The sequence below is a fragment of the Haliotis rubra genome, unplaced genomic scaffold (genome assembly GCF_003918875.1).
Source record: "Haliotis rubra isolate DU_JTF1 unplaced genomic scaffold, ASM391887v1 Scf115, whole genome shotgun sequence".
NCBI classification, from domain to species: Eukaryota; Metazoa; Mollusca; class Gastropoda; order Lepetellida; family Haliotidae; genus Haliotis; species Haliotis rubra.
The window spans coordinates 1,915,080-1,937,285 of NW_025765059.1; the positions used below are offsets into that span (position 1 = coordinate 1,915,080).

Below are 22,206 nucleotides of genomic sequence, written 5' to 3' on the forward strand. Positions count from 1 at the left end.
TATACATCACCACACAGATGAGAAATATGTGTGTATACATCCCTACACAGGTAAGAAATATGTGTGTATACATCACCACACAGGTGAGAAATATGTGTGTATACATCACCACACAGGTTAGAAATATGTGTGTATACATCACCACACAGGTGAGAAATATGTGTGTATTCATCACCACAAAGGTGAGAAATATGTGTGTATACATCACCACACAGGTGAGAAATATGTGTGTATACATCACCACAAAGATGAGAAATATGTGTTAGTACATTCAGAGACAGGTGCAAATAATGTATTTATATAATCCAACACAGTTGAGGAATCTGTTTCCAGCCTGGTCCAGGCTTGCTTATCAACATGAACACACAGCTGGGATAGTGCACACTGTAGCAACACTGTAGATCCTTTGTTTCCACTGACTGATCTTGTGTCACATTGCTGAAACATGGCCTCAGGTCATCACTCAGCCAGATTTGGTTTTCTTCTAATGTTTAAGAAATCTCATTTGTAGTTTTGATCAACCATGTTGCATGAAATAATTCTGAAAACTGTCCATCCATAAATGTGACAAAGTCTTTATGGTTTGATGCAGGTGCCAGGCGGTTATCTGGCAGTGAGGTTTGGTGCCAAGAGGCTGTATGGCTTTGGAATCCTGTGCACTGCTGTGCTTACTCTTCTGACACCCCTGGCAGCAAGAGTTGGGGGGCTGCCTGTCTTTATAGCTGTCCGAGTCCTTGAGGGGATAGGGGAGGTGAGTTCATGACAAGGGGATAGGGGAGGTGAGTTCATGACAAGGGGATAGGGGAGGTTAGTTCATGACAAGGGGATGGGAGAGGTGAGTTCATGACAAGGGGGTGGGAGAGGTGAGTTCATGACAAGGGGATGGGGGAGGTGAGTTCATGACAAGGGGATGGAGGAGGTGAGTTCATGACAAGGGGTTGGGAGAGGTGAGTTCATGACAAGGGGATGGAGGAGGTGAGTTCATGACAAGGGGATAGGGGAGGTGAGTTCATGACAAGGAGATAGGGGAGGTGAGTTCATGACAAGGGGATAGGAGAGGTGAGTTCATGACAAGGGGGTGGGAGAGGTGAGTTCATGACAAGGGGATGGGGGAGGTGAGTTCATGACAAGGGGATGGAGGAGGTGAGTTCATGACAAGGGGTTGGGAGAGGTGAGTTCATGACAAGGGGATGAGAGAGAAGCATTCATGACGAGATAAAGGAGAAATGCTATATAAGTGCAGTACTGCAGAAGGTGATGTCGTCCCTATTCGCCCACCTCTGTCCTCACTGTTCTGTTGCAGGGCGTGACCTTCCCATCCATGCATGCCATGTGGGGCAACTGGGCACCCATCCTGGAGAGAAGCAAGCTTGCAGGATTTTCCTATGCCGGTATTAAAACCTTTTAGTCGGACGCATTTTCGACAGATGAGTATTATCAACAATATTCCAGCTACTAGTATATGGTAGCGAACTGTAAATAATTGAGTGTGAACCAGACAATCCAGTGTTCAACAGCATAAGCATCGATCTGCGCAATTGGAAACCAATGACATGTGTCAACCAAGCCAGCGAGCCTGACCACCTGATCCCATTTGTCACCTCTTACGCTCTTAGGCCAAAATTATGGCTACATTTGTTTTGAGAAGATAAAAGCTAATGATTGTTTAACACAATCAAACTACCGCAAAAAAATCAATATATTTAAATCATTCTACTCCATGTAAGGAAACAGATATGTAAGTACATTCCTACATTCCATTGCTGCCTCTGGTGTCATCCCAGGTTTGTCTGCCAAGAGGACATTATTTGTTGATAGCTGGATGTAACTGTCATTGTGATGACTGGCATAAAACCACATTCATTCATGTGTGTTTGTTTGACAGGGGCTCAGTTGGGAGTTGTGTTTTCCATGCCGGTCTCTGGCTTACTGTGTGCGTCATCGTTTCTTGGAGGCTGGCCGTCCGTCTTTTATGTATTTGGTATGTGGATTATTTGTTGAACAACAGAGTTTATCCTGGATCTTGTGTGGGGGTGGCACATGGTCCTGGAGAAAGAGGACAGACTACAAGTCTGGAGGCTTTTATTGTTGATGTTATTGTTGTTGTTATTCAAGGTGATCTGAAGTATTGCTGTGAAAGACTGCAGCTTGGCATAAAGTCATTGTTGATTGACTTAATTAACTGGTGTATTGTATATATTACGGGTCCGTACATAATATATGGCTTGGGGTGTGATGATAATTTTTATGGAAAAGCATTTTACAATGTGTTTGACCCCCCTGAAATTTATGTACAAAGTGCAAGCCGAACCCCCCCCCCCTGCATGTCATGTACATAACCAATGACCATCCCCTAGTACATGTGCACAAAATTGATGCCCCCCACCACCACCACACACACACACATACCTCCCCAGAACACAATGGGTGACCCCTCCCCTTAAAAACAACATCACCATCCCCACCCAACCATTCCAGCATGTTATTGAAAGTGTGTGTATCTCTGTGTCTGTATGTGTCTGTGTGTCTCTATTTTTGTATGTCTCTCTGTGTGTATGTGTTGTTTGTTTCTATATGTTTTCTGTATACACCTGTGTCACAACGTGTGTGATAGTCTACTATACCCAGATAGCATTCGGACGTTGGCCCAACGTTGGCAATGTTGGCAAAACCATTGCCAACGTTGGGCCAACATCTGAATGCTATCTGGGATGTGTCTGTTTGTCCATATGTGTCTCCAACTGCCTCCATGGAGAGCGGGAGGTCGTGGGTTCAATCTCCGGCCACATCAAACTAAAAGATGGTAAATATATGGTACTTGTTGTTCCCTGCCTGGTGTTCAGCATTAATGGGTAAAACAAGGACTGGTCAGCTCGGAGTCATTATACCGGTAATGTGTATGAGTGGGGTATTCATGCTTCACTGCGGCATGGTATCTCAGTGGGCTAGCATTATAAAACCAGCTTTAGTCTGGGCTAGTACAAGCAGCCGCACATACACATACACACACATGCATGTCGTCATATGAGCGAAATATTCTTAAGTACGACATTAAACCCCATTTCACCTCACCATATGTGTCACCATCTGTATCTATGTCTGTGTATCACTGTCCATGTTTATCTATGTTTCTCTCTATGTGTGTCCATGTGTCTCTCCAGGTGTCATTTTGTCTGACTTGGTGTTTCTGTGTCTGGGTCTCTGTTTCTGTGTGTGACTGTCTCTGTTTTCTCTGTCTGGGTCTCTGTGTGTGACTGTCTCTGTTTTCTCTGTCTGGGTCTCGGTTTCTGTGTGTGACTGTCTCTGTTTGTCTCTGTGTCTGGGTCTCTGTTTCTGTGTGTGACTGTCTCTGTGTCTGGGTCTCTGTGTGTGACTGTCTCTGTGTCTGGGTCTGTTTCTGTGTGTGACTGTCTGTTGTCTCTGTGTCTCTGTCTGTGTGACTGTCTCTCTGTTTGTGACTGTTTCTGTGTGTGACTGTCTGTGTCTCTGTGTGTGACTGTCTCTGTGTTTGGGTCTCTGTTTCTGTGTGTGACTGTCTGTTGTCTCTGTGTGTGACTGTCTCTGTGTTTGGGTCTCTGTTTCTGTGTGTGACTGTCTCTGTTGTCCCAAGTGTCTGGGTCTCTGTGTGTGACTGTCTCTGTTTGTCTCTATATGTGTGTGTGTTTATTGTCCCCCGGCGGAACGGGGACCATGTATTCAGCAGCATCCGTCCGTACGTCCCAATTCTTGTTAACGCAATATCTCATGAACTGTTGTACCCAATTACTTCAAATTTGGTGACAGCCTACATTGGGGAATTACCCAGACACCAGTCGATTTAGGTGACCTTGACCTTATTTTCAAGGTCACCACTACACTTTGACCACTTTTCAAACTCTTGTTAACGCAATATCTCATGAAGAGTTTTACCCAATGTCTTCAAAGTTGGTGACAGCCTACACTGGGGGATTACGCAGACACCAGTTGATTTGGGTGACCTTGACCTTATCTTCAAGGTCACCACGACACTTTGACCGTTTTAAAAATTTATTTAAATGCGATATCTCATAAAACATTGCACCATTTCAGGCATCTTGTATGTGACCAAAAAATAAAAAGTAGTAAATATAGATATTCCATTCTTTAGTGGCGGGGTACATTGCCATATCAGTGGCAAACACTTGTATGTAACTGTATGTGTTATGGTTGTACTTCAGGGGCTATGGGCTGTCTGTGGTTCATGATATGGATGTTGTTGGTTCATGAAACTCCTGCTGACCATCCTCGAATAACCAGGGAGGAGAGAGACTACATAGAAAGCTCTGTTGGCAAGAAGCGGGTAAGTAACAAATATTGCCAAACACTGTCAGTCCAGATATAGAGGATATTATATGAGTGCCCATGTCATACTATGTTTACGACAACAGTACCTAAATATTGGTATTTCCCGTGCGAGAGCGAGGGATATACCGATATTTAGGCATGAGTGTCGTAAACATAGTATGATATGGGCACGAATATAATATTCTGTTTATTACCGAAGTCGTCAAATTGAGGAAAATAAACCCAAATCTACTTTCAAACGCAGGCTGGCGACCCGCCATCGCCGCATGTAGAACCCATGTAGAAGCCTTGTTCATGACGTCACGTCACCATGATAAAGTGATATTTTGCCCTTGGGCATAGTATGAAAAATATGAACCCCGATATGTTCGCCCTCGTAGGTAATAAAATATATACTTGTGAAAAAAAGTATTTAGGCTTCATATAATGTAAATGTAACTATTATGTTATTGAAACTAACAATGTAAACTATGGTCATTCATGTCTTCAGTAGTTTGTCGTAACAAACACACTGACAAAACTTGTATCTGGTATCATGAGACAGAGCAACATGCTTGAAACAGGAAGGTGGTGTAATACCGGTAACTCAGCTTGATACAAGGAAGGCAGCGGTGGGGCACGTTAGACACCAGATGATGGAGATCTGCCAAACAATCAAATGTTTGCCATATAGTTCTGCCCCTTATTGGTCTCATGCCATAAATAGTTAAATGTTAATGTGTCAGTTTGGTTCAGGTGCATCAACCGAATATGGTTGCCTTGTTGTCATGAGATTACATGTAGACGACAAGCCCATGGCAAGTCAAGGGTGTTGCACTGCTGTTGATAACATCACCATGGAACTGATATTGTGTTCCGGTGCTGTGAGGAAAGCTATGCAAATGAAATATAAAAAATGAACAGAGTTAAGAGTATGTTTTCATACACAGAGCTTTCACCATCTGAACCCCTGAAGTAAAATTGAAAGGGTTCTTAGAACCATCATTACGTTTTGTGACTTTGTAAGAATTCAACTTTGACAGAGCTGGCAACTGTGTGAGGAATCTGTTCATGTACTCTGTAGCATCTGAAGACACCCTGGAAGAAGATCTTCACCTCTGGGGCATTGTGGGGGATTGTTGGAGGTCATTTTGCGACCAATTGGGGCCAATATACATTCCTCACCTGCCTTCCAACGTTCATGAAGAGAATCCTCAAGTTTGATATCCAGTCTGTAAGTCAGAATGTGGAGAATGAATGAAAGGCTGCTAGTGCTGTGATATCAGGGAGTCCACATTTATGTATGTTTTCAAATACATTACCACAGGCAATATAAGAATCAGCATTTACAACAGAGAACTATAGATTGTCTGTCATGAGTGAATTAACTTTGTAACCTTGGTGACAAAAACAGGAAAAATTATGTGTATTCCCAAATCTCATATCGACATATCACTTTATCAGCCCAGGTATTTTTTTTATTTACATTTTATATCACTGATTGTGATGCCAAAGATATGACAACAATGTCTTCTTTAGAAAAGAGTCAACATACATGCTCATCCATGGAGTAGCAGTGGCTGAATTGGCTGTTGCATTCATAGGTAGTGATTGTGATTTGATACCTGACTGACCAATCAGAATCTAGTAGTTCTACATTCAAGTTGTTTCCTTCTATCAGGATGGGTTTCTGTCAGCTGTGCCGTACGTAGCTCTGTGGTCAGTTCAAGTTGGGATCGGGTTTGCCGCTGATTACCTCCGATCCCATGGTTATCTGTCAACCCTAAACACACGCAGACTCCTGAACTCATTGGGTAATACTTCTTACATCCTTCTGTGGAGGGATGGGAATGTTTTGGGCACACCCAACTTTTGTCAAAACATCTGGCATGTCCAGAGTATGATTGTGGTGGTAAAGCAAAAGGACAAGTATTATTTTGTCATAGCCCTCATATTTGTGTTATTACATTTCAAGGATTTAAACTGAACTTTAGGTATAGGATTTCTGATTTGTGAAAGCTTCTGGGTAATTTTAGGTGATCTAATGTAAGCACCTTTTATACTTACAGTAGGTGAATACATTGTTTTGTAGGAATTCCGTTTGGAAAACCTTTTGTGATACATTGGATGATGATTTGACCACAGTGACTGTTCCTTCATGACCTGTTTGACTTCCAGGACTGCTGCTCCCTGCCGGCTTGGTGATTGGTGTCAGCTACGTGGGCTGTAACCATGTGTGGGCAGTCACACTGTTGACCTTGGCCTTGGGAACCAGTGGGATCACAATGGGAGGATATATGATCAACCATCTTGACATTGCTCCCAAGTTCTCAGGTATCTTGACACCTTCATCATCATCATCATCATCATCATCATTCATCCGTCCGTCCGTCCATCCATCCATCCATCCATCCATCCATCCATCCATCCATCCATCCATCCATCGAGCACATTTATTGCAGCCTTTTCAGATGTACTATTTAGAATATGGTAATTCAGAAATCCTTTCATGATGAAAATTTTGTTTGTTGTGTGATGTTGCACTCAGTAATGTTCCAACTGTACGACAGCATCCAGAGTCTGGACCAGATAGTCCAGTGATCAGTAATGTGAGCAATGATCCACACTGTTCAATACAGTGACACACAGTCAACCAAGTCAAGAAGTTGGATCACATAAACCATTCTGTCACGACAAAACCCAGATTTACCCCTTTATGATCCTGCAACACTATGCTACCATTTTAAGCTGTGTTTCTAGGTTAGGATCAGTCACCATCATGTTGCACTGGAAGATATGACTGAATGGATCACATTAGTCAAATGATTTTTTTGATACGTGAACTTCGTCGCATGGATCATTGATCATAATATCAATAGCTGGATCATCTGGTTGATTTTTACAGGCTATGCTTGTACTGCTAGCTTGTACAGCTATGTGTGGTGTTAAGAACCAAACTAGAAAATATCTTGTCTGATCACTGATGAAGACTGGCCATGTGACACCTCAGGTTGAACTGGGACTCTCAGGATTTGCTGTTTTGTTTGAAACCCAGATTTACCCCTTTATGATCCTGGGTTTGTCAACACTACACCGGTTGTCATGAATGTAGCTACCATTTTAAGAAAAAAGAAGAGGAAATATAGGGATTTGGGCGGGCTGAAAAGGTTGGACAAGCCCTCAATACTATCTAAATATAAGCTTTGCAAACATGTCGGGCTTACACAAAAAAAAATGGCTTGCTACACGCTTGGTTGTGGATAGTGTAGAGGGAGATGCCTACATTGTTAATGAACAATATGATATGTTGTTGGAGAACGGTGTTAGGATCTACACCGAAATGTAGCATCTATTGCAATAAAGAAGTTGTCCATCCAAAAAAAAAGTGTTCCTCTTCATCATACCAGCTTCTTCATCATACCAGCTTCTAAATGCCACTTAAAGAAGTTGTACATATTCTCAGTCATAATATCGTGAACTTAGTAAAGTATTAAGTGAATGCTTTGACACTGTATAAATCTTGGATAAATGTAGTAACCAATGTTGCTATGGTTACAGGAGTCCTGCTGGGCATAACCAATGCGATTGCTACGATTCCAGGCTTCCTGGGCCCTCAGTTAGTTGGCATCATCACCAACGATAATGTAAGTTGCCCTGCAATGTGTCTGGTATAATCTGCCCGGGACTGGGAATAACCTGTAAATTTTGTAATTTCCCAGGGAGGACATAATGCTTTCCAACAGGTTGTTTTGTCATATGATGAGGTCACAGCAGAGAAATCCCATGGCTTATTCAACCCACTTCAAAACAACATAGCCAAAACAGTATTGCAGCACATACAATGCCGACAGTAATTCCGCGCACCTAAGCAAATCGATCGCAACACGACAACTTATGTCTCTTATTTTTTGTGGTTTACGTGACTAAATATGCTGGTATGCATCATACCATGCTGGTATGCATCATATTTACCTAGAAATATAAGTTTTATTGACAACTATGAGATTCTAACGTTGCATTATGCCATACGGTTGACCTTACCGGCGTTCTGACGACATCACTTGCTGTCCGGTAATTCTGACCAGCAACTGATGCACATAACATCCAGCTGGAGATCCGAAGTATGGAAGCGTATTAGGGCCAGATTATTTTCAAAAATCACTTCATCAATGTAAGGAAGAGTGGTTCATATTAAATCCAATTATGAATAATGAAGAAAAAGGTTTAAAAGTCCGATGAAAACGAATTTTCATAAAACTGTCAATTTATCTGTCAGTTACTGTTATTTACTTACCTTTAGTGATTAAAAGCCAGTCCCTTGTAGAAATGTCCCGATTTCAAGCGTAAATGTGGTAGCAGACGATGTTTACCTTGATACGGAAGTACTCTATTGCAGCTGCGCAGAATTACCGGATACGCGGAATTACTGGACTCGCTTGTAATAAGAAACTAAATCCTCTAGGGCCCGTTCCACAAAGCATTCGTAGCGCTACGACTGTCGTAAGTCTATGTTAAAAAATGGGAGTTCAATCACCTTAGCGCTACGATCGCTTTGTGGAACGGGCCCCTAATCTTTACATGATATCTCCACCGAACTTCCTTGCCAATATGTCCACTGAATGTCAGCCGTTAGTCAGCTATGGGGCTGTACATAAAGGTCATATCACTTTCATGCTGAGACCATTGTACCATTTCAAGTCTAAAAGTTAGTTTTCTGCTGTCAAAATCTTGAAAACCTCAAACATGAATCTCAGTTATTCACCATACTTCACTGGTGTTGATACAGAAGGCTTCTATCAGTTCAATACGATTCACATTGTTAGTGACCTGTCAAAATGGACATTGAAAGGCCTTTTTGTTAATTGTTTAACAGTGATAGTGAGGTTTAGTTTCATTGATACAGTAGCAGTCAGTAGGACTTGCTTGTCATTGTTCACCCTGAAGTGTGTTGTTGTTGTTTGGTCAAACTGGAGCATACACTCTTCTCTATCTTGTTTATTTGCAATTACATTATTTAGAAGACTATTTCTCATAAAAAATATTCAAAACATGTTGGGAATCAAACCTGGGTCTTTGGCATGACAAGCAAACGCTTTAACCACTAGGCTACCCCACTGCCCATAAACATATGTGAGAAGGTATGAGTGCAAGAGAGAGGACATTTTGCACCATGACTGATACTTGTAATGTCTTAGAGGCGTTCCTTACATTCACTGTGAAAATATCACATTTTTCACATTGGTCAATGACAGATACATCATGTTTCACAAGACACTTGAAATTTTTAAGTTTGGTGTTCGGAATAAAATAATGGAGATGACACGTATTTATTTTATCAATTGCTATCTTTGTATTGTCATTGTATGAAGAATATCAGTACTAATGATATACCTTAAAATGATATCCATTTTTGTCACTGCAGTATATATTAAACTATATGACATATTAGTATTTTATTTGAGGTTTTGGAACAAAGCTATTAAATACCTTTGATACATTGTGTGCGTGCCCACAGGAGACGATAGCTGGATGGAGGATTGTCTTCATCATTACGGCAGTAGTCTATTTGTTCGGGACAATCATCTTCATCATCTTTGCTCGTGGAGAAGAACAGCCCTGGGCTAAAGTGAAATCTGAGGAAGAGGAAGAGGAAGATGTTGTGGAGAAATCCAAGTCCTCCGTACAAGCAACTGTACAGAATGCTCCTTATGATCAGGAAATTCTTATACCACCTCCTACTGATAGCTCTTCATGATACTGTGGAAGTGTGTAAGCTGTATTGTTCAATATGTACTATTCATTCACTGTACTTTCCGTGTTGGTTCCTGGTTAGAACTGGTCCCAGTTACCTGTACTTGTAGAAAGAGATGGCCAAGTGGATCGGGTCGTCGACTCAGTGGTTTGCATCATACCTCTTGTGTAGATCAAGGCTCACAATATCAAACCTGTTTTGTGTAGTCCAGAATGGATTATTAACAAGCTGCTATGTTGCCAAACAGGACATTAAAGGAAAAAACATACAGTATTCTTGGATATGTCATAGAAACAGTTCTATATTTATGTGGTAGTGGCACTTCCAGGTCAATCAAATCACCGAGTCTGACCACCTGACCCAAGCAGTGCTTGGTACCTGTTCTAACCTGGTTCTCGGTGGTGTTTGTATTCATGTATATGGGAGTCACACACATATCACTGTGTGTTTGTGCATGTTGTTGATTTTACAGCATGGTATAGTGGCTGTATTGAGGTTGCTTGTTGTACTGGGTACAGAACACTGATCAGATGAAGATGAGCAGTGTTGTTGGTCTGAGAGAGAGTGTAGGGTGACTTCATCCTGCAGCTTAACTCCTGAGAGTTTCTAGGGCTTGGTACCTGGTAGGATGGACTGTTGATCTTCTAGGCCTCAAAGGCAGCTTAATTGGTGTAGTCCCCACAAAATAAAAATGAACAATAAACCACACTGTTTTACTGACCAGAGTAATATTGTAGTCAGGGGTATTCCTTGACCTACAAAACTAGGGTTCAGATGGCCTACAGTTAATAATTTCAAGATATATGCGAGGCCTAAAAGTAATGACATGGTATTGTGTACTGAACCAAAAATTTAGTAACTATTATAATTACAGGGAGATTGTGTTTCATGTCAAGAATTAAGTACTAAGAATATTATTGTTGCAGTATATTTTTTCCGGTGTTTAATGTGTTTGTTTGTACATACTGGGGGCACATTTCTGGTAGAACTTTCTCTGAGTCAATTCGGAACATTATAGAAATGCTGATTATATTCTGGTATGAGCTTACGTTCCAGTTGGTGGAGTAATTAAGAAAACCTTTTGACCAGAACATTGAGCATAACCTTTGATAAACTGCATTGATGTGTTTACTGGTCTGATAGTTCTGTGATTAGATATTCAAAATATCAGATTTGAGAACCACATTCCATACCAATTTCCTTGACATTGCTTTGCAAAGTGATTCATATTTCTGGGGAAGTAACAACAATTGCTGTCAGCCGAACAGATCTTCACCAGATTATTTAGTGTGTGCATTCTAACCCTTGGAATCATGAAGGTGACAGAACACATATACTGACACAAGTCTGTCGGTGTTGGAAGGCCTGTGACGAAAATAGGTGAAACTTCATGAAGAATTCTTCCCCAAGGTATGGAGTTTAGTACAGTGCACATATTAATGTGGATTATATTAATCCTTCATGTTCACATCTACAGGAAGAACCTGCTGGTTACTGAACCAGTCAGGTTGATAAAAATATTTATGTATTTATATAAATATTTATCAGTATGTCAGACAGTTGCTCAATAGTCAAACCTGGTGAAATGTCATGATCTGATACATGATTGTTTGGGTTACTGCTTGACATGGCACTCAGCAAGTTTCCGGCTATATGATAACAGTCTGTAAATAATCGAGTCTGGACCAGACAATCCAGTGATTGACATCATGAGCATTGATCAATGTAATTATTTGACAAAGGATTGTGTTGTTTCATTATTGTAAATTGCCATTAATTCCTGAGCATTTGATTTGCTATGCAATCAATCTTGCACTTTGTGTTTACATTAATCAAAACAATATCAAGCCATGCCCACAAAGGGACTATTTTCTCTTGATTTGCATATAATAAAGTGGGTGTGGTTTAGGTTGTGGTAGTGCCATGAATGATGTCAATCATTTTGTGCTCTCTATGTGGGTAGTTGTTATTGTTGACACGCTGTTGCACTTATTTATACAGTTTGCACACCATTGTTGTCATTTATACCTACCGGTACATAAATGCAAATATAACTATATTTTAAATTTTGTAAGATGTACAGGTCTGTTTGCCAATACTCTCTTGCCAATATGCTAATACATTTATTTATGTGTTTATTTAAGTGGATATTCTCCTTAATGTGCAATACAATTGTGCCAACTACTAGTTATGGAAATACTAAACAATACTCAGTTTACTTTTTAAGTTGTTTTTCTACAATTTATTATAGATTCATCTTTAGTTCAGGAATGCTGCCTTGTTGATTTAAGTTTTAGTGTTTATTTACAGCTGAAACAGTAAGTAAAACAGAATTTTAATTTACAGTAAGTAAATTAACTTTATCTCAAATTGAAATAGGTTTATTGATTGATAAACGTACTGCAAAGGATTCACAATGGCAGTACAATTATAATGGCAGGAGTCTGACTGATCTGGAAGATGTTAAACTGAACTCAGTTCAACTATAGTGAGGTGAGGTGAAATTGGGTTTAACATCCTACTTGAGAATATTTCGCTCATATGACGACGTGCATGCGTGTGTGTGTGTATGTGCGGCTGCTTGTACTAGCCAAGACTTAAGCTGGTTTTATAGTGCTAGCCCACTGAGATACCATGCCGCAGTGAAGCATGAATACCCTACTCAGACACAGTATACTGACTCCGAGCCGACCAGTCCTTCTTGGACCCATTAATGCAGAGCGCCAGGCAGGGACCAACAAGTACCATATTTTAACGTCTTTTGGTATGATGCGGTTGGGGATCGAACCCTCGACCTTCCGCTCTCCGGGCGGACGCTCTAACGTCTACACCACGGAGGCGGTCTTTTAACTATAGTAATATCAGATACAGTGTAATACAATTAACACATTGTATTAAAATGAATTTTCAGCTGAAGTAAGGAAGTCAAAGATAACGTTTACCAATTTCATGAAAGCCACAAGCAGGGCACTGTTTTTACAAACCTAAGATGATTATGTCTGGCATTGTGCCATTGTAATCTTGTTTATCAGCAATCGGTAATAAACACAGCATTTCACCTGTATACATGAATTTTTTGTTGGTGTTTCTTGTTGTTAACTCTACAGGTAGCAATATGGCAGCTGTCGTGAACAATAGAGTCCAGACAATTCAGTGATTGATAATCTTTTTTAACAAGTTATCACACAATACCTTGTCACTGTGACCCACCACCCATGAGGTTGCCTCCAACAACAGTCATACCTGTTGGTTGCTGGGAATCTATTCTAACAAGGAATCCCTCTAAATGTGACACGGTATAGATAACAACCATGATGGGCCAACAATTTGGTTCGGTGAGTGAGTGAGTTCAGTTTTACGCCAATATTCCTGCAATATCATGCAGGGGACACCAGAAATGGGCTTCACACATTGTATCCATGTAGGGAATCGAACCAGGGTCTTCAGTGTGATGAGCGAATGCTTTAACCACTAGGCTACCCTACTGCCCTAATTTGGTTCAGAGTGGAGTGTTAGTCGCGAATGAAAGGACGAAAGACTATTAACTTTCCCCAATCTCTTTCATGAGCTCGTCACTATGAGCTAAACATCTACTGTTTGATATGAATTTCTTTAACCTTTGGAAATTATTTGTTGACTTGCTTGTTACACTCTATGAAAGTTTTAGAACCATATTAATTGTAGATAATAGTACTTGTCACTGACATCAATAATCAGAAAGGTTATAAATGTGCCGCTTTGTATATTTTAGTGAATCAGTATATTTTATGTGACTCAATATTCATACCACACACATTTGGCTTGGGACTTGAAAATACATGCACCGATTAAATACAGAAAGAAATATATATATTTCAGAGTTGTCAAAGATTATGTTCCATCTATAATAACTATCTATATTGTTGTTTTTGATACACAGATTGGTTAAAATGTGACCTCATTCAGAGCTTCTGCTGCTTAGACATTGTTTTTGTGTGAACACACAATACTAGTAATTGATAAATGCTATGATAAATTGTATGTATGTCTGTGTGAAAATATGTGTAACTAAGTTTCTTCAAAGCAAATTGTTTCACTCAAACACATCCCAAATCACAATGGCCATCCCTTCGACAATGGGTCACGCTGCACTGGAGTCGTGTTAGCATCGCTGTCTCTCATGCCGACTTCTAGTCAAAGACACAAGTCTCTACAGAAGAGGTTATTACCCTCCAGTAGGTACTCATTCTTTGAACATGAAACACAGAAACTATAACAAGAAATGAATATTTAAAATATTTATTTCTGTATGTACAAGATTCTCCATGAGGGTTTTCCTTATCTTCATCTACGCTGATGGACAGCCCAAATGCTGACTGAAATGTATTTGTGGGAAGTGAAGACAGACTTAAAAAACATCCTTCCGTAATGGCAGAATGCCAAAGTAGAGGCCACAATCCTGGTCTTGTGTGGAATGGACTGACTGACTGACTGAGGTTTAGCTTTTCGCCCTTTCCAGCAATAGCAATATTCCAGCAATATCACTCATTGTGAAGTGGGCTTAACAGACTGTGGAATGGAAGCCTCTAGAGGTGGTAACCCGGCAAAGGTGTCAGCTTGAAGGATCTTTGAATGTTACAAAAGAGATGTTGTAGTATTCCATGCTGTGTACAGTGGAATGTATATAATAAAGGCATAAAGACGCCATTGCCGTCAGGTAAATATGGAGAGCTCGAACAGAGCATAAAATGACATCTTTGTGATCTTCAAAATGCAAATCAAGGCCAGAGTTGGAATGGTGATTAAAGAGTCTGGTTGCCACGAGAGCTGGTTCTTCCCAGTTAGGTCATAGTGTAGTCGAAGAAAGACCTTCCTCTGATGTTGTCTATCAAAACAAACCTTGTTGACATCGAGTGAGTGACGCTAGCTAGCAAATGCTGAAGCCATTGCTTAAGCCAATAAAAACAGTAACACATTAACAAAAAGAGTAGGATGACACTGAGATTCCATGTTTTAATCATGACGGTCTGCCAGTTTGTAGCAACAAATATGTGCCTGCAGTCCTGTTATTGTGGAGATTTGTGAAACCATAGTGGTATCAGTTACTGGACTGAGCACATTCAGGAAATGTAGCCTTTAGGCATCATGTAGAAGGTATGTGCTGAACTGAGGTGTGAATTGGGTTTGGATAAAGTTGTAATTCCATCAAAATGTTGTAAATGTAGTTGTCACTTTCTCAGTATAGTTGATTAATTTGATATCTGGTTTTACATTGTGAATCCCTGGGATGTGCCAGAATGGAACCTGAATGTGGAGGGAGATAATTGTTGCCAGAGTTGACTTGGAAGACTTGTTGATGACCAAACCACTGATATGTTGTATGACTGGGTCATGAGGTGTGATGCCTGTAGAACTACCGCCCAATGACTTAACACCAGGATCTCTGCCTTGAATTCTAGGTTGTTGATGTGAAGCTTCTTATTTTCATTGATGGACCAACGCCGGCAACCTGGTGATCGTGAAAGTGAATTCCTCATCCATGGTTCCGGCACTGATGTAAGTGATATGCGCAGTATTCCAAAGAAATTATACACAATTAGATGTAGTCCTGTGGGGATACCATATCAGGGAACCAACCATGCCATGATGTAGTAGGATACCACCATAAGGTACAACTACACAGACAAGGCTTGGCAATCAGTCCTTCAAAGCATTCTGAGGTGGCTCAGTCCATCTGCTGCACCTTTACCCATCAACTTTAAAAGAAAGCTCAAGGCATTGCCCTGTAAACAGAAATGTCCTTCCAACTTCCAAAATGCCACCCTCTGAAGAAATGTTCACATCCTTCACTTTCTGCAACTCTGTACATGTTAATGCTGAATGAGTGTTTCAAATGCGGAATATGGTGGCACGGTAGTACTTGAGTTCCTCGATGCTTTCCTTGATGTCATCCAGTGCTCTGAAACAAACCAATTTATATACTAGAATATTGTTTCAAACATTATTAAGTGAAAATGAAATACCATAATCAAGAAAGTTAAATATAATTTCGGGTAATTTTCTGACGTCATATTGGAATGGGGAACAATGTGCCAGTTATTTACTTATAACAGCTGTCATATAACAAGTGTAAGTTATTCAGTCATACAACAGCTGTCGGCTATTCAGTCATACAACTGTGGCCATGGAGATCACGGGAAGCCAGAGATGATGACAAACCTGTGGGAAACCTTCTTTATGGGCGCTGCTTCATATTTCTCAGGACACCATCTCCTGCAAACAGATTTTCCTTCACATTATGCCAGTTGTGAAATACCACTGTCAGCTCTACAACCACACAACATCAACACAACTGGAACATGCTAGCCTAGCAGTAGCAGGATGGAGTGCTCAGTTGACATGTCATCGATGGCCATCTGATTCAACCAGTCCACAACAGGAGTAGATTTGTGTCTAGAGAGTGTTACTCTTGGTATAACAATACTCCAGCCATAGCAGGATGGGGAGCACCACATGTGGAGTCAAACCTGGTGCTTCAGTGTGACAACCCCATTCCAACATTTCGACACCAACTGCACTGCTTGATCGATTGCAAACTGGGAGGTGACACTTTTTGTCCATCTTGGCAGCCATTTTGGCCAGGGGATCCACATTTTGGATGCCTCATAATAATACTCAAAACAGCAGACGCTGGGTAATATCATCACAAGTAACGTATGGATGACAGCTTCTTTGTGATGCTTCAGGGAAGATGTTGCCTTGACAACGGTGATAGCATCAGCCCTGTAATCGAGCAGCCATCATCCACACAAATTGCTTGATTTTCACTAGGCAATGCCCAAATGTAGAATTTTGTAAAACATTTTTTCAGTCAATCATGTGGAACTAACAGAGACTGAGTGAGTTCGATTTAACACTGCCTGACCACTATTTCTGGAACATCACATGGATATGGGAGTAAACCCCCATTAACATCAATGTTTGAAGTGTATAGCTACCTGCAGAGTTCCTTCACAGTGCTCACGTCCATGATGCGGTAGTGCAGGTGGTTCACGAGCTGTGGCATGTACTTTTTCAGAAACATCTTGTCTGCATGTACAGAGTTGCCTCCCAGAGGACACACCCCAGGCTGAGTGTGCATTTTGGCAAACTGCAGAACTTCCTGTTCAGCTTTGGGTAAAGTGATCTTACTGTTCTTCACGGCTTCTGTCAAACCAGACTGAAACAGAGCCTCATATAGCTAGAGTCTTGAGTGAAGCAGTTGATGGAATGAGCTGAGAATGAAATATCCCTGACAAGGTGCCACAGCGGACCACAGAATAGGACACATTATATCCACTCGGGGAATCAAACCTAGGCTCAAGTTAATGCTTTTACCGCTTGCCTACTAAGTTCCTGGGTTAGATCAATGCTAGTTTTTGTTCTAGTTCTGCTACCTAAAAAAGACTTTGTTCAATATAGCCATTGCAATATATTCAGCACAATTTAGGTCAGATTTAGTATAATTATTTTAAAAAATAAAGTTATAACATGATTTCACTTAGGTCCTAACCACTGGTATCACACCTCAAGGCGAGTGTGCACAAATTTGTTTTACGATCTAATATATTTGTGTTTCACATAGCAGTCGGAACATAATACCTTCCCATGATGCTCTGTGCACCAATTGTCCATGGCGTCCAGTGCAGAGTCCGGTTGATTGATGACCAGGTTCGGACCCTGAGCAACAACACAAGCAATTACAGCCTTATCCTATATGTTACTTTGAATAAACACAGCAACACAATTACCGTATCTTATGAGAAACTATTTTCACCGAGAGTTGTTTCCTATAGCGTCTTAAATCTTGTACTAATTCTTCAATGATACAGAACTCAAGGAACGATTACTACAATAGGAGTATACTATGAATGTCATGATATCCAGTAGTTCGAAAGGTGAATGAAGAATATTAAAAATAAAATACTGCTGCTAAAGAATTTCACAAGATGTATGTACATGTGTCATGTAGGTGTCATGTACATGCGTCCTTCACATGTTTGCATGTCTTTAGAATTTTACCTCATGTGTCAGTATTTGGTTCTCACCTCAGCAACAATGTTGAGCTGTCCATCCGTGACAAGACAAGCTATCTCCAGGATCTGATCTGTTTCTATATTCAGCCCTGTCATCTGAAAACATAGTCCCTTTATGATATGTGCTTCACACAGTTAGTGGACTGACTGACTGACTGACTGACTGACTGAGTTTGGTTTTACGCCGCTTTTAGCAATATTCCAGCAATATCACGGCGGGGGACACCAGAAATGGGCTTCACTCATTGTACCCATGTGGGGATTCGAACCCGGGTCTTCGGCGTGACGAGCCAACGCTTTAACCACTGGACTACCCCACAGCCCCCCAGTCAGTGGATCACTTGTTACCACAATGTATACTCTCACCCAGGGAATGTTGACAAAAGGTTTAAATTGAGTTGCATTGCTGACGCATGTAGACGTAAGCCAGAATTTACAGACATATTTTTCACCTATATGATAAAGGACAAAGAAACATTGCCTTTGGAGATGTGACTGGTCGATCAGTCATGAAGTCACATTCTGAAATGAATTTGTAAACTGCTAAACTCTGACTGGTCAATCAGAGGTAATCAGATCACTAAAAGTACAGATATCTGATAAAATTGGCTTTGACAGCTAATAGTACTAGCAAACAAGGATAAGTTGAGCACCGACCTGACAATTGACCCGTATTAGAATGTATGAGTGCCGCCCACTGGCGCTTGCCATTGTTATCGAAGGGGCCCCAGGTTGTCCGTCTCAGTGAAGACAGAGATAAACCGATGGCATTGCTAGCTTTTAACAGTGTCTGTTTCGTGGATGTACATTCTTCTCCATGTACTTAATAACATTGTATGCCACTTCTTGGGTCTGAGAATGGATTATCTGACCGTGCTTACCTAACTTTGACATGTTTAATTCTCTCGAAATATATATATATCTATATCTGAATATTACCGACTTGCTATACTGACCATGTGAGAGTCCTATGAGCAAGGTTTGTGCAGCTACGCACGGAATCAATTTCATCGTCATGCAATGCACATGCACTAGCTTACATCTGCTCTACCTTTCACAAACCAAATGGGTTTGCTCATTGCCTTGCACCGCCTACTTCTCGTTAACGCGTTCTCTGCGCCGGTCCAACTTATCCTTGTTTGCCAGTAGTATATTCTCAGACATTATCGGGAGGCAATTTGCATTCAGTATCAAGTATGAAGCAGGGCCTCTCAAACATTTCTTGTCAACTATATAAAGACTGGAATAACATCAAATTCATGCATCAATATTTGTAGAAATATAAAACTATCTGGTTATGTTTTTTACAGGGGCACTGATCTTGCACACTTTGCTAGAAGAGGTTGCTGTTTCTCCCCAAGGATACCCAGAAGATATCTCAGAAGAGAACAAGTCTATATGGATGACAACTTCTTTTTTTCTTGAGCATGATGTTTCGATACAGGTTCTTGTATTGTTTTCAAGTATGAATGGTACAGATAGAGAACATGTGATATATATACAAGAAGACTAATTAACAAGGCAAAGCGGAATAACAATGTGATGATAACAAATAAAGGGATAACAGAAGATTACAGGGATAAACATGGGAGGCCAGTGGAATCCAGTGATACACAGAGCATAGAATGTATACACGATTAACAATGTGATGACAGCAAATAAAGGGTAGGAGAGGATTATGGGGATATACATAGAAGCCAGTAATGTTTGTACAGGAGGCTAGGGTTGATACGATGAGCTCAAGAATAAAAGAAGTTGTCATCCATATATACTTGTTCTATCTGACTTCCAACATCTAAACCCGTGAAGGTCTTGGTTAGAATATTGATCTTCAGTAACCCATGCTTGTCGTAAGAGGTGACTTATGTGATCGGATGGTCAGGCTCCCTGACTTGGTTGACACATGTCATCGGTTCCCAATTGGGCAGATCGATGCTCACGCTGTTGATCACTGGATTGTCTGGTCAAGACTCGATTATTTACAGACCGCCGCTATATAGCTTGGATATTGCAGAGTGCGGCGTAAAACTAAACTCACCCACTCCAACTTCTAAAATGTCACTCAAAGAAGATATCTCAGAAATCTGGTTCCCAGCCTATCCTGCACCAATCACAAGCACTCTTGCAAGTATAAGAGTATATTCTCACATTAATCGATAAAGATGAAACACGTCTTCGAATTAATATGGAAATGTAAGCATCTTTGTTTGTTGCATTGGTGATGGTGATGGTGATGGTGATGGTGACGAAGTTTCCAGAAGTCGAATGGTATTCTCTGATTATAGTTTGCACTGTTTTCACTTGTCACACCAACTAATGATTTCCCCTGAACAATGCTTATCAATCAAATCATGTGTCTACATTACACAATAAATTTTCATGTAAGCAATTAATAAAATGCTTTAATATTTCAGTTATTTCACAATTGGCTGAAAATCTATCCATCTAGTTTTATTTATTAAGATAACAATTTTAAATATTCTGAAGAATACTTTTCTACCAGTAGCTGTTAGGATTGTAACAAAACCAGAAGTCTGTGTACATTTATTTTGCAGCTGACAAGGAAACGTCTTCAATGGCAGCTGTCTTTGCGTCAATCTAACTTTGGAAAATATATACTAGTACATCGTTTCACTATGTCAAATCAGTGGGAAACTTTGTCAGGTATGTTAGAACTATATACTTGTACCAAATCTTTTAACTAAGCATCAAGTAAATGACAACAAATAATCAGGTGTTGGATTACACCACCAAACATGGACGGCAACACGAGACAAGAAGATTGTTGGTTGTATTGTAAGCAGTTTAGCTGCCTGAAATATATGGGTTGTTGGCTGTTTTGAGAATATGAAATGAACTTCATTGTTGCAAAAAAGCACATATATTAGCTGCATTCTAATGTAAATTAATGTACATATAGATTTACTTAAATGGTTCGTTTAATACAGCAAAGGCAAAAGTGGGCTATAGTGTCAAATCTTTCAAATGTGTATGTTAAACAGGCCTACCGTTAGAATACAGCACCACAAACTTTAAAAATATGTCATAATACCCTTTTATATAATTTTATGTGACTTTGTTCCAAACCAACTTCTGGAAACAATATAAATATTATAGGTCACAGGACATTATTACATTAATCAATGTCTAACTCAGCTGCGACTGATGTTTGTCAAGACTTTAATTGAATGGGGTATTTCATTATAAAAGAGCATCATCCAATCAGCATTAACCGACTGGCTTTTTGACTGCTTGTTTAGGGTTAAGAAATTAAATCCAATAACACCCTTGGATTTATCGAAATCTTCAAAGATTTGAGGTAACCAATTATAATGTTTTGAAATCAGTATGACCAATGGACTCAAAACTTCTTGTAACTGTCTTTACAGACGGAAGCCCAGTCTCATGTCAAGATCAGTGTGCCAGCAAATCGTCTCAGTCCCAAGTGAAAGTGCTAAAGAATTGGGTTGAAACAGGGCCCGAAACATGAGGTGTCCCGTTAAATAATGTCGACACGAATGGTTAGCTTCTCTCGTTAGAAATAACATGAATAAGACCATTTGCCAGAGAGGTTAAGCCCAGATTCATCTCTCAACGAAGTATGGTGCGCTTCACATATTTTTTTAAGTGTACTTTCGTTTTGATGTCATCTACCTTATCGCATAATATTGTCATAAACACACCTCCAGATCAATCCAAACTATTCTATTTTTCTCCGCATCCTGTATGGCCGACATGGACTTATTCCCTTGGCTCATCTGCCTCACGAAAACCCCGAACAGGTTAGCGCTTCGCCTGACAATATTCGACAACATGATTGTACCCAAGCTCCTCACAGCGATAACCCGTTACAGCTCCTAACTGGTACAGGGAGGGAGTAGTAACGAGACTGGTTTGTTTGCCGTAGGGCGCTTGCGCTCTCTGTCGCAACGAGCTCACTAATTTTAGACGATCGTGGCTCTCCCACGTTCTGACATGGCCCTAATGTAATTTAAAGGTGAGGTGAAATTGGGTTTAACGTCGTGCTTGAGAATATTTCACTCATATGACGACGTGCATGCGTGTGTATGTCAGGGTAGAGATTGCGATCTGGTAGAA

At 40.5% G+C, this 22,206-nt stretch overlaps 2 protein-coding genes across 2 annotated transcripts in view; one reads left to right on the forward strand and one right to left on the reverse strand.

Moving 5' to 3' along the window:
• The window catches only part of LOC124254606 (sialin-like), a 34,888-nt gene extending 22,616 nt beyond the window's left edge, over nucleotides 1–12,272 (forward strand). The window contains exons 4-12 of the mRNA XM_046688442.1: nucleotides 593–751; nucleotides 1,304–1,391; nucleotides 1,886–1,981; nucleotides 4,197–4,318; nucleotides 5,387–5,536; nucleotides 5,984–6,116; nucleotides 6,481–6,636; nucleotides 7,861–7,946; nucleotides 9,818–12,272. Coding sequence (XP_046544398.1) covers nucleotides 593–751; nucleotides 1,304–1,391; nucleotides 1,886–1,981; nucleotides 4,197–4,318; nucleotides 5,387–5,536; nucleotides 5,984–6,116; nucleotides 6,481–6,636; nucleotides 7,861–7,946; nucleotides 9,818–10,057 — 1,230 coding nt within the window. The 3' untranslated portion in view covers nucleotides 10,058–12,272. The remainder of the gene's footprint in view (nucleotides 1–592; nucleotides 752–1,303; nucleotides 1,392–1,885; nucleotides 1,982–4,196; nucleotides 4,319–5,386; nucleotides 5,537–5,983; nucleotides 6,117–6,480; nucleotides 6,637–7,860; nucleotides 7,947–9,817) is intronic.
• A 2,754-nt stretch (nucleotides 12,273–15,026) lies between these two features.
• Nucleotides 15,027–21,974, reverse strand: LOC124254613 (oligoribonuclease, mitochondrial-like). The gene is made up of 6 exons (XM_046688450.1): nucleotides 21,792–21,974; nucleotides 18,121–18,204; nucleotides 17,675–17,752; nucleotides 17,032–17,252; nucleotides 16,253–16,306; nucleotides 15,027–15,992 (listed from the first exon to the last, which is right to left on the reverse strand). Exons 1-6 carry the CDS (start codon nucleotides 21,921–21,923, stop codon nucleotides 15,923–15,925), a joined length of 639 nt encoding a protein of 212 aa, XP_046544406.1. The 5' UTR covers nucleotides 21,924–21,974; the 3' UTR covers nucleotides 15,027–15,922.
• Nucleotides 21,975–22,206: the final 232 nt, after the last annotated feature.

Coding starts and splice junctions, on each gene's coding strand:
- LOC124254613 (XM_046688450.1), bottom strand. CDS start 21,923: ATGTTGTCGAATATTGTCAGGCGAAGCGCTAACCTGTTCGGGGTTTTC. Junction 16,307..17,031: donor ACTGTGAAGGAACTCTGCAG/GTAGCTATACAC, acceptor ATCTGTTTGCAG/GAGATGGTGTCCTGAGAAAT. Junction 15,993..16,252: donor ATAAAGAAGGTTTCCCACAG/GTTTGTCATCAT, acceptor GGTTTGTTTCAG/AGCACTGGATGACATCAAGG.